Raw genomic sequence first — 12,374 nt, forward strand, 5'->3', positions numbered from 1 at the left:
GTGGCAGCACTGAAGGGAGCAGTGTTTTGTACAGCTTATGCAGGGCAGAGGAAGGCAGCTCAGGAAGTGCTATACAAGTGTAAAGGAAGGTGTATCAGTTTACTGAGCCTAACCACAATGTAGAAGTAAAAATAACCCTTAGATTGACTTCCATAACAAAAGCCTGATTTTTCAAGCTTTAAGACATATTTTTATGTGCATGGTAGATCTAGAAGACACTACAAGACAAATCTGGAACGGTGGTCTTTCATAATTGTACTGAACTTTCAAAACTAGTCTCAAGTGGCAACATTCAGTTCAGGAAGATGCTTCAAACAGCTCAGTCTGCTTTCTAAAAAAAATGGAATCTAGATCTGAAACTGAAACACTTGAGTTCAAAATTCATGGTGATCAAACAGTTTATAATGTGCTCCTTTAACAAATTGGTTAATTTCAAGAAAAATTAAAATTCTACAGGGGTCATAATGCTTGGACAGAACAGTGTCACCTTCTGAAAGGTAATTGGCTGTGGAAGATATTCTTAATGGAAGGATTTTCAAAAACATGAAGTGTTGAAGTCATGCTTAGTGCTTGTTATTGGTGGTGGAGTCAAAGGCACATGCAGGCAAGTAGAATCTATTAACTTTTTACTGCCTGGCCTGGTAAGCCAAATGGATGAGTTATTCCACTTTAAAAATTACTGCTGTAACACTTCAATATTTTAAATGTTTAAAATACATTTGCTTTTCAATCACCTCACTCTCAATGTTCCTCACTGCTTTTCTTAGACACTTTCTCATAATATCCATAATATCTATGGATATTATGTTCTTTTCACTGTGAATTTACTGTTACAAAAGTTTACTGATTAGTTAGTATAGCTACAAAACAGAGCAATTAAGAGAATAATAAAAATAATAATTCAAAGAGATGGAGACATATTATATTCAGTATTATTCTATATATTATTTCCATTTTATGTTTTACTGGAAGCTTTTTTTGTTTTCTAGAAAAACCCATCCAAATCTCCAAAAACCCAAATGAAGAACTGACTCTGTGATCTCTTTCCTGGAGAGATATGGAAAACAGTAATAGGATGGTAAGTAACTTGCCAAAAATAAGCTAATTAGATTGCATCAGCTCTACTAAATACTTCCAAGGATTTAAAAAGTAAGAAATCAGACTATGGATGCTTTCTTGATTAAATCATGTCCTGATAATAATGGATATTTTCTTGATTACATTAGGTCCTAATAACGGACAACTAAGACATCCCCTATGGATTTAAAAGGTCTACTATCCTGGACATACATCTTTAATCTTACAGGTAATTTGTCTCAATTTACTTTCTCAATATAATAAAACTAGCTTTAAAATCACAATAATCTAGTAAGTAGTAGAGTTAATAAAAATAATAGGGTTTATGTATTGTGGTAGAATTCATAGTCTTCTTTTAGTCAATTCTCTTTTGTCAGAACAAGCAGTTGAAACTGGAAAATTCTTGTTACAAATCCAGCTTTCCAGCTTAAAATTACACCTGTAAGAATAAAGAAGTCAGCCTTTCAGGAAAGGCTCAAAGCTGCTGACCAAGCCGCAGCAGGCAGCTGCTACCCACATGCAGTACAACACATCAGCAGCAGTTTTCTACTAGCTAACGTGGCCTCCTCTTACCTTTAGCTCGTGATGGAGAAGAAGGAGATGAGCTAGTTAAAGGCTTCCTAAGGGTGGAACATGAGCCCTGTGTGTCTGTACGGCCCAGGTTAGGTCTGTTGGCGTTCTGGTCACTGTGTGCCCTCTGGTGACTCACAGCGGGCTCTGACTTCCTTCGCTTTCTGTAGTCACTCGCAGTACTTGCAGAACTACAGAAAAAAGCAGGATCAGTCTGACTCTGAGATCAGAATTCAGGAATTTAAGAAGTAAGGTCATAATTATAATATTGGTTTATAGATGAAAAACACATAAAGGGAAGAAGCACTGGTCTCACATATCTTACAGCCTATTTCCCAGTGAAAAGATTAATTTGTTCTTAACCTGATTGTTTTAAAATTGTACACAACATTACTAAGCCATTTTCTTTGAAATAAATGCATCAAGATATGTTAGACTATTTTTTGGAACTAGAGTTTAGGCGCAAAGATGTGAAAAAGATACAGACTGAGAACTGTCAAGGTATCATGCTTAGGGAAACAGCACTGAATACACTGCAGGCAGTAATGGTAAAGAATAAATCACTGCTGCTGAGAGAGAAGCTCAGGGATGTTAGTGGAAAGACCCAGAACACAGTGTGATTAATTTAAATGCAAACGCTAAGTCCTTGTAAAACTAAAAATCTACACATCAGCATCAAAATCAACACTTCAAGCATCTAATTTGCCAGTAGCTCACAAGGTGAATGTTAAAATCTGACTCTTCACAAAATCTGCTGGTGTCAGGTCCCAAAGAAGACCCTCAGGCTGGATAATCTGTGTCTGCTGAAGTATAGATAGTGCTTCTTACCTGGAGGGCCTGTCCAGGCCTCTGTCTGTTGAATAGTGATGATATAAGGAAGCCTGTGAAAACAAAAACATGGATTGTTATGTTTGTATTTGAAGAAAGAGTGACAATTTTTTTTATCATATTTGATGACTCCTTGTTACTCTGTGGCAAATCCTATAACAACAGCCCATGATAATTAACATCCTGAGCACTCCATCATAGACACAGCAACATTTCATGAGAATAAATTATGCAGCTTTTAAAAAGCATTGCTAGATTTCATTACCTATTCTACTTCAGGAATTTTTTTCCTTTAAAGCACTATTACATAATGATCCCTAATCATGCTTCTCTATATACTTTTCAAAACCAGTCACAGAACAGCTGAAACAAATCTTTACTGTAAAAACAGAAAAATCTGAAAATTATTCTTTTATGTATATATGAGGTCTGCAAAGCTTCTCTTCATCCCTCAGTTACTCACCAAAATCCTACAACCAATAATAGCCAGAAGCTTTTGTCAATCCCATGACATTTGTGGTGCACAACTGGCCTTATATACCTGGTAAGAACAGTTCTCATCACAGAAAATGAGTCATTGCTTATGGAGTTACAGATGCAGCTACTGGGAGATGGAACTTCCATAATTACATTATTAATACAAAGTCAGCCTTAAATGACTACTGATTTTAAATCAACCATTTTAAGCCTTTAGTCAGAATTAAGTAATATTACAGTTCTGGTACCCAGGTATGAATCTAGAATGAACTGCTTGGTTCCTGGGGTATTTCTTCATGGGTATAAAGCAGTCAGGTTCAAGAATTGAACTTCTTTCAAGTTCCTGCCATGTTACTTCAGCTTTCCATAACCCAATGGACTAGAAATAGAACTATCATACAGGTTTCTAAGGTGCAGGAAATATTTTTTCCCTTTATAGAGAGCCTTCTTGGCTTTTTCCCTGCATGGAAAAATCTTCGTCCCGAAGGACTGCTGAAGTAATGGCACTCATGGGCTGTACAAGTCCTTTCTTTTGTTGGATTTTTTTCCCCCAATGATTTGATTTGCAAGCTCATGAACAGAACTTCACCCAGATCTGTTAACTGACACTTAGGTAGAGAAGTCACCAGTAGTCTTAGAATATTTGGGAACAGATTTTTTAGGACTATGGGGTGGGGAGAGCCACACAAACATGCCACAATATGAAACATATGTTATCTAAAACTTGAGCTATTTTCACATAGTTCATATTTTCAAGTTTTTCTTTACACCCTCTGAAGGCTTACAAGTACTTTGTGACGATTGTCCCATCACTCTCCAAATGCAATGATTTTAAGATATATATCAATACTATGAGGTCTATCTGCAATAAAACCATAGAAGCCAGACACAGTGTTGCTCGCACCACCAGCCAGTATAACCACAGGAAGCAAAGGCCTCAGGTCTGTGTGCTTCCCTGCACTACCCATAAAACACACATTCAGCCTGTCCTGGAAAATACCCAAGTCTCATTTCAAAACTGGCCACAACCATCTTCCTTCTCTTGACCAGTCACTGCCATGGTCTGGAAGCAGCCAGGAAGGACACTCAGGACCACGGGTGATCTCTCAGAAATGTTGCACAAGGTGGTGCAAACGCTGCAGACAAATTTTCATTGAGGATTCTTTCGTGCAGATGCCAACCACCTCCACTTGCTACCACTGACCACATCGGAGGGGACAGTGGCCAAATGGCCCTGAGGCAGTGTTTGCTTCCCACCACCTGTAGTGGCTCCATGCCTGTACAGACCATGATGTCACTCCCAAGGGTGGAGCAGATCCTCACTCTCTCCTGTGGAAGGCTATGGGATCACACAATGGAAATCCCACCAGAGGGAACTTCCTTTTCACAGCATTCCCCAGGCTATACACAGATGGCTAGAAGTGCCTATCATGCCAAAATTGCTTGCTGGGTTACTGGCTTTCACTTTACATCCTTTAAGATTCTTTTACCACCTTGAATGCAACTTGCCCTTTTATCCTTTATTCGATGCTGGCTTTAATGTTTTTTCTCTATGACAGATCCTGTACTCTGCCCATTCTACAACACTAATTTCTACTACAGGCATATATTATTTTATAGATTGTGTGGAGTTTATACCTTCTCTCCACAGGAAGAGCTTCATTGATGTGACATATAGAGGAAAGGTGAAAGTAAATGCTGTGTGTGGTTGTTTTTTACTACTTGTTTTACTGTTTGCAGCTGTCCTATCAGCTCTTGGGTGTTTATTGACCCACTTTTAGATGGCCCAACTGAACACATCTCTCCCATCCCCAAAAATAATTAGCCATCTTCCACAATATTCAACACTGCTCTATATGAATAAAGGCAACTTAAAAAAAAATTAAATACTGGAGATGACAACTCCAAATCTTTTTTGAATACTTTGATTTGGTTTTACTAAAAAAAATGATATATTTATTTAGAATTTATCCAGTATTTTAGCTGTTTTCATGCATCAAGGCTTTAATGCTGATTAAAAATAGAGCTAGGGAAAGTAGGCAAAAGTAAAATGAAAATAACAAATAGGCTTGTTTGCACGATGGTTATAATACTTTATCAAGTTATTTTAAATAGTCTCCTCCTTTGGAGAAGTATTAAGTTGCTGTCATTTTTGAACATGATTTATCATATTTAAATATTACTAAAATTTCAAAATTAAAGAGAGGACTTTGTAAATTAATCCAAGAGAAAACCAGTGATACTTAATAGCCATTTTACCCAGACCTACTGAACATGGGAATATTTCAAAGTCATGTTAGGGCTTTTAAATTGTCTTCCTTGATGTATTGAAAACCAACAGGAATTAGAAAAGGCCTAGAAGCTTTTTCTTTCAGAGAACTGGGCCCAAATTTCAAAACTATGTGCTTTTTCTAGATCTATAGAGAGCTTAAAATCAAACGAGAGTAAATTGCAAACAATTAACAATTTAAGACCACAATTTAAGTTTAACTTTTGGAGAAACTACAGAAGATGAGAGTGAATCACAAATATGGATGAAGTAAAGCCACCATATGAAGCAAAGTTGCCAGTAGAGAGGATTTGCTGACTTTTGCCCTAACGCTGTAAAAAAGGGGAGGGAGTGGAGGAGGAATGAAAGCCTGAATCTCTCCCACTCAGAGTAGGGCAATGTCAACCCACTACCTGATCTTGATTAATTTTATTTGCAGTACTGACAGCAACTGTCAACCCTGAGTTATAAATTACAAAAGTACTATTAATTGCTGTTTTACCTGATGAGCAACCTTAGTCATAAATACTTAATTGGAGCAATGACAGCTTAGCCACAAAGGCTTTCACTTGACAGATAGAATTTGCAGTCAGATATTTTAATAAAAAAATAAACTGTGCTGATGGATTAATTGTGCAAGGCACATGCCCAACTCTGAAAAGTGGGAATTTGTCAGTTAGAGACGTATGGAGTGTTGTGTAATTCTGGGTGTTAATCTCTGAGAAGTTTTGGGTATACGGACTCACAGTTCCTAGGATAATAAGATCAACATCCAAATGCACTAGTGATCTGGAAAGATATGAAGACAAAGATACAATGATTGTGAATTAGAAATGTTTCATAGCTATCAGAAGGAAACCACTAAATTTTAACAAATCGAGATATAAATGGTGAGCATTCCAACCCTTCTTCCCAAGAGAATCATCTGAAAAAGAACCATTCATTTACCTCATTGGAAACACCAGAAGAATTGTCTTGAACATAGTCCAAAAGCTTTTTAGGTGGCTGCATCATAAAAGCAGAAGTGTAGAGATGAAATGAAGGAGGATCAATGGCAGCAAGGAATGAAACATGTGGAAAAGGTGACACAGTTAGAAATTAAGTGTTGACAGCGTCAGATACAAAGAGTGACACACACGGGTAGAATGGAAGGATAACTGTGTTATTTTTAAAATATCTTAATAAAATGTTAGTAACTTTAGGTGGTAAAATTTACAACTGGAATGGTTGAATAAATACCAGCAAGTTTTAACACTGAAAGAGAAAGGTCTAAAGCATCACAGTTATGCTCTGTTGGAGGAATTTCAATAGATTTTATCTTAAAAGCTATTGTTATCTGTAAAATATTGTTTAGATATGTTTAATCAGAAGAATTTATCTGTACTGTTTCTGCCCACCTAGAGGGAGAAATGATAATACCACTTGAATGGCAGGATAATGGAGATAAAAAGTAATCCATGACAATGTGATAACAATATAGACCACTGCACAAGAAATTGAACCCAGATATATTAACCTTTATTATTTTTTAAAATTTTCATGGGATATTCAATGGGTAATTTTTAAAATGCTATGATTAAAACATTAAGGTTTTAAAAGAGTGTATATCATTTGCTTTCTCTTCTGCTCTCCCTGAAGCAACAGGGAGTTTTGATTTTGGCTTATGGCTAGCTACAGAAAAGGACTAAGGTGCCTGGTTCCAGGGTGTCCTCCAAGGCCCTGTGTCTGTGCTCAGGCTCCTCATGTAGCTGGCATGTCACTAATTAAAATTCTGATAGGCCTCCAGAGAACTGTTGGATGACAGGGAATGAAAAGAATGGGGATATTTTAAATCCTGATACTCTCAAGCTTATGTCTTTAGATTTCCTGTCTGTGGCCTGTGGCTTCTGCTTTTTAAACTCAAAAAATCTCGGGGAGGATCTTGGGGAGCTATGAGAATGCTTAAAAAGACTGAGGGAGTGCTTAGGTTTACTTCCCTCCTTTTTCTAAGGGGATTTTAACTTCTTTTAATTTTCTGCCTGTCTGGATATTGCAGACTTAGACACTCTTTTGGGATGAGGATATTTGCTATCTTTTTTCCTAAAGATGTTAGAGTGTACAGGAAAGAATTGGAGCTCTGTGGAGCCAGAGAGGGAGTGTGCAAAAGCAAGAGCGGGTGCATCTCCAACCTAGTTGTTAAGGCGTTGTGCAGGGAGGAAGTGAAATCTAGTTCTCAGTCTTGCCTCAAGGACAGTGTTACTGTTTTACCATTGTAAAAAACATACAAATAGCCTTAGGTGCTTAGATACAACTAAGCCTATGGTATTTGCAGAAGAACTGCAAGTGCTAAGGAAATTGAAGGTGAAAATTTTAGATATTTCTGATTTTTAGGTGTTTTGGCCAGATGGAACCATTCAGGTTTATAATTTTAGACGTAAGTGCTGGCAGCAGGTCTAAACCAGCACCTGTTTGCCAAAGCCCTTGTTTTGGGTAATGGCACTCTGTGAAAATTGGAACAGAACTGAAGTCTGTCAATTCAAACAGGTGTCCAGCTTGAAAACAGAGCAAACCCGTATCTCTGTGTTCAGGTAAAAAATACATATTCTGCATGTATGCATATAAGATATGAAGAAAAGGAAAAAATTGTCAGTAGTTCCTGCTGTAAGAAATTTGTTTCTGGCTTCATACATTTAAATTTAGATCTGGTCCTTTAAGTAAAAGTTATGATCTGTAACTTAGCTTCTCTAATGCAAACTGTCATATTTTTCTGTCCTAGAAGATTGTTCAAAAATAATCCAGCCAAATGCAAAAATTTGAGAGAAACCAGCAAACGTCTCTGTTTATAATGGAATTTGTCTTGTTATTAAATACTTACACACTACTATTTATCTAATACATACTCCTTATTAAAGCTATTACTATAACTACTCTAGCAATTTAAGAGTCTATTTGAAAAAAATACTTATATTTATGGGACTTTACTGCCTTTCCTCAAAAAAAACCCCTTTATATTAATTTTACTGGCTTATACTTGGTGAATTTGGTAATTTAAATTCCTCATTCTAAAAAGATTTTTTTCCTAAAGTGGAAATATCAATATTCTGTCCTCACTTACCGGACGTCCAAACTCCAGCTCTGAAAAGAATTTATACCAGGGTTCGTTTTCTAAATCTATGTCATCTGGGGTTATGCGATCAGTCTGGAGCAGTTGTGAAGGAAAAGGGAAGGAAAAGGCACACACTGAGCAAAGTGCTAGAAATGCTGTATCACTTTAACAACAAACACACAGACATAGAACAAATATGGGGAAATAAATGGAGTAAAATCAAAGAATGAAGATGGTATTTAAGATAGAGGATATCGTGTTCAAGAGCTGTCATTCACTGGTAGCTTTAATACTTTTCTTTTTGTTGATGTTCTTCCAAGGACTGGAAGATGTTAAACATTTTAAAATTACACTCTTAAAGCTAAGAGGGCTCTTCGACCTTTTCTTTAACATCATTGCATTAGTTAATTACATTTAATGCTGCTAAAGATTCCTTGTTAGGAAGATGGTTTAAATTATTGTCTTCTCCAGCATAGGCAGGAAATTGCCCATCAGATCAGCAATAAAGACACAACTTTATCTGTATTGCTTTTGGTCATTCTTTGTCTTCTCACAAAGCATGTTAATTCTGAATCTTGATGTCTTGAAGCAAGCACTGAGCAGAGATAAGGAATATGCATCATGCAAGCATCACTATGTTAAAAAGCCACTTCAGCCTATGAAAAGGAACTGATATATTTTAAATCCTATGGTCAAAAGATAGGGAACAAAAAATTATGCATTCCATTAATATTTGTTTCAGCAGTACTGTGAAATGCTTTATCTTGCATAGCCTTGTTGACATAATGAAGCCTTTTTTTCGACAGTGGAATACATTGTTTTCATCTGAAAATTCTCACAACCAAGGGATAAAGCAATTGAAGATAGTATTAAGGAAATTCTTCAGTGAACAGAAGAATAATTGACAGATTTATTCAAGCAACATGAAAACATGACGGTGCAAAACAGTACAGCTCTCAATGGGATATCTAATCAACTGTAAACTTGGCTGCATAATTACTTTCTAAATAGCTTCAGTTTCTTTGTAGCATCTGATGTAGGCTTTCATGCAGCACAGAATTACAGTGAACTGTTGGCTTAAATATCTCTGAAACAGAGAAATCCTCTTGTTATAGACATTTCTGAATTTAAAATTTGCTTCTCCATAACTGTAATTATCAGAACCTAGACACTAATTATGGTGTGCCCTAGAAAGCAATCATCAAAGAAGACAGGGTCTTGCAATAAAGAATGACACTGGTGATCAAGTATGTGACACTTTTTCCTCCAGTTGAACTGTCACCAGTAGACTGGAGCAATCACACACAGCTATTTCTGTTTTCTGCAAAATATAACACTGTGCTTTTGACCATTTCAGGTAATTAAACATCTTACAGCACTTTTCTTGCTGCTTTTGGTGTTACTGGGACAGTCTGCCAACACTGCTCTATTGAAAAGTCAACAATCCTTCAGAACTACCTTGGTGCTCACGTATCTGTGAGCTGTTCATGCAATATCTGGACCCCAGCTGTTGTTTTATACCCTTATCTTCACAATGCCCTTTCAAGTAAGAGAAGTAGTATTTCTATGAATGCAGAGGGAAGTAAATGTCACTGATGAAAAACTTGCTGTGTTCCACAGAAGGGTTAGGAAGTGAAGAGCCTCTGGAGTTTTGCCCTTACATTTCTACCAGCCACAGCTGTACCTCAGCAGTACAGCTTGAACTCAACTATAGAAACCCAAGTCTTTCGTAGAGAAACACTACTGAAATTAGTTTCATGAAATGACTACTAAAATGTGTGAATTTAATAGAGACTAGGGCTAATTTAAGAAAAAAACACAGGATTCTCTTCTACAGAGATAAGAAGGCATGAGGGCAAAAAATGACAAGATGCAAAACACAAAAGATAACTTTGCTGTATATCAACTTGATTTACAGGAATTATAGGAAGTGCTTGCCATATTTAGAAGGTTTTTTTGCTTATCTTAAAAAAAAATCCACAATTTGCATCTGAATAGTCTGAGAAGACATTACTAAACAATTATTTTCCATTCTTTCTCCGAACTAAGTTACTGTATGTTGAAATATTGCATGTTTTTATCTTTATATTCTATTAAAAAAAATAATTTTCCCAGAAATGTTGATATCAACAACATTGCTGTGTATTTACAGAAAACAAACAAACAAATAAATAATTTAAAATGTATATAGGGTTGGAATTGTGGAATTTTTTGCTCTAGAAGTCCTGGCCTACTGACATTGCTCTGAGCCTCAAGGTGCCCTGAAGAGCCCCACACCTACCCAGTGATGGAACCATGTCCCTCCTTGCAGGGAGGCAGAACACACTGACAGATCAACTGGGCTCCCCTAAACCAGTCAAGGAGATAAAAATGAGAATGGGAGTTGCCTCCCTTTTCAACTTCAGATACTCTTGCAATTCGCTGTAAGCTTAAAAACCCTTGTGTTTCTGCTGGTAAAGAAGAAGCTAGAAATCATGTATTTTATATAGTTTCTAAGTTTTAATTTCTTCTTGGGTAGCAAATAAAATGAGGCTGTTAAAAAGTATGTAAAGCTAGCTCCATGCAGCCAAGTCCACTTTAATTTACAGCTTCAACCGCAGAGGGCAGCAAACAAAAAGAAACTGAGCACTAAAGTCTGCAAATTCCTTGCTGCTGGCAGTTCTGGAGACAACTGCAATCCCTGTTCTACCAAGATCAATACACAGGCAATTGATTTTGTTGGGCTTTTGGATTCAGTTGTGCTGACAGAGCTTTTTCTATTATCTCCCTTTCTAAGAGACTTAAAATGAATGAATAATTTTGACTTAGAAGCTGCACTTGGCTTAGTCTCACAAAGTATCTCCCAAACTACTGGAATAGAAAGTAAAAGCAATAAGAGAAAATCCCTTTTTACGACTTGCCAGTCAAATAATGTTCCTACAATCTATCCTTCATCTAGAAATTTAGTAATATTTTGATTATTAATTGAAAATATACTACTGAAGACCACTAAGTAACTTCATTCCTTTCGCCTTTTGCACCAGATAGTCAACACAACACTGCATCAGCATACTCAAGTATAGAACATGGACAATGAGCAAAATTACATCTCTAGTATTACATGTAGCTTTGCCTGTTCTTGGTTTGATACACAGATAGACATCCACAGGTAATAATCAAAACTGCATTTAAACTCATGAGTTAAATGGCTCATACATGTAGATCAGTATTTTGCATTTGCAAGTTCAAACACCAAACTGAAGCCTGTCTGGAACAGAGGGCTGAGATACCTGTTGTAAATTTGGCTTTGGCACTTTATTATCTCTAAAGAATTTTCTTTCACTTTTTTAAATTTATTTTTGGACTACTTTTAAATAGCTATGGTAACTCCAAGTCTACTACAGATGGACTTAGTATATTTCTTCATGAGAAGAAATATTTTATATTGCCGTATTAAGAATATCAAGCAGAATATTCAGATAACCAGATTGAGATGTCAAAAGCAAACAAATATGCATGCTCTAAAGAAAATTTCCAATTTTTCACTACACTAAAAACCAAACCAAACGAAAAACAACAGATGTACATCATGGAACAAGCCCAGTCTATTTCTGGTATTTGAGAAAACAGTAATTTAGAAAAATTGATTCTAATAATGAATTCTTCTTGCATATAAACTCAGTACAAAATTTGTTTGTTGAACAGAGATTAAAAAAATGTAGAACTAAAATTTAACCTCACAGTTTTATTTGACTAGCACATGTATACTTTTATGCTTAGAGTAAAATAACTAATGAAAATAGAGGCATTGCATATACGAGTTTTATGAGGTCTTTTTTTACAGCAACACTGAGATTTTTCCTTACATACACTACTGCAGAAATAGATATATGTACATATATGGAGGAATTGCTTCTCATATATACAGGGCAGAAACTAGTAAAAAAAATTAATTTCATTTACACACGAGTAAGATTAATTTGTTACGTTGCCATTTAATTATTAATGGAAAGTAAATATTCATTTTAGGAAACAAGTCCATTGTTTGGATGATATTGGAGAAAAAGAGGAATATTTAGCTGAATTGCA

At 36.1% G+C, this 12,374-nt stretch overlaps 1 protein-coding gene across 26 annotated transcripts in view; it reads right to left on the reverse strand.

The window, feature by feature from the left end:
• The window catches only part of SORBS2 (sorbin and SH3 domain containing 2), a 145,061-nt gene that overhangs the window by 27,613 nt on the left and 105,074 nt on the right, over positions 1-12,374 (reverse strand). For all 26 annotated transcript variants that reach the window (XM_054514693.1, XM_054514689.1, XM_054514694.1 and 23 more), the window contains 2 exons: positions 2,476-2,528; positions 1,651-1,838 (listed from right to left, as the gene is read on the reverse strand). In XM_054514693.1, coding sequence (XP_054370668.1) covers positions 1,651-1,838; positions 2,476-2,528 — 241 coding nt within the window. The remainder of the gene's footprint in view (positions 1-1,650; positions 1,839-2,475; positions 2,529-12,374) is intronic.

The sequence above is a fragment of the Molothrus ater genome, chromosome 4 (assembly GCF_012460135.2).
Source record: "Molothrus ater isolate BHLD 08-10-18 breed brown headed cowbird chromosome 4, BPBGC_Mater_1.1, whole genome shotgun sequence".
Lineage (NCBI taxonomy): Eukaryota > Metazoa > Chordata > Aves > Passeriformes > Icteridae > Molothrus > Molothrus ater.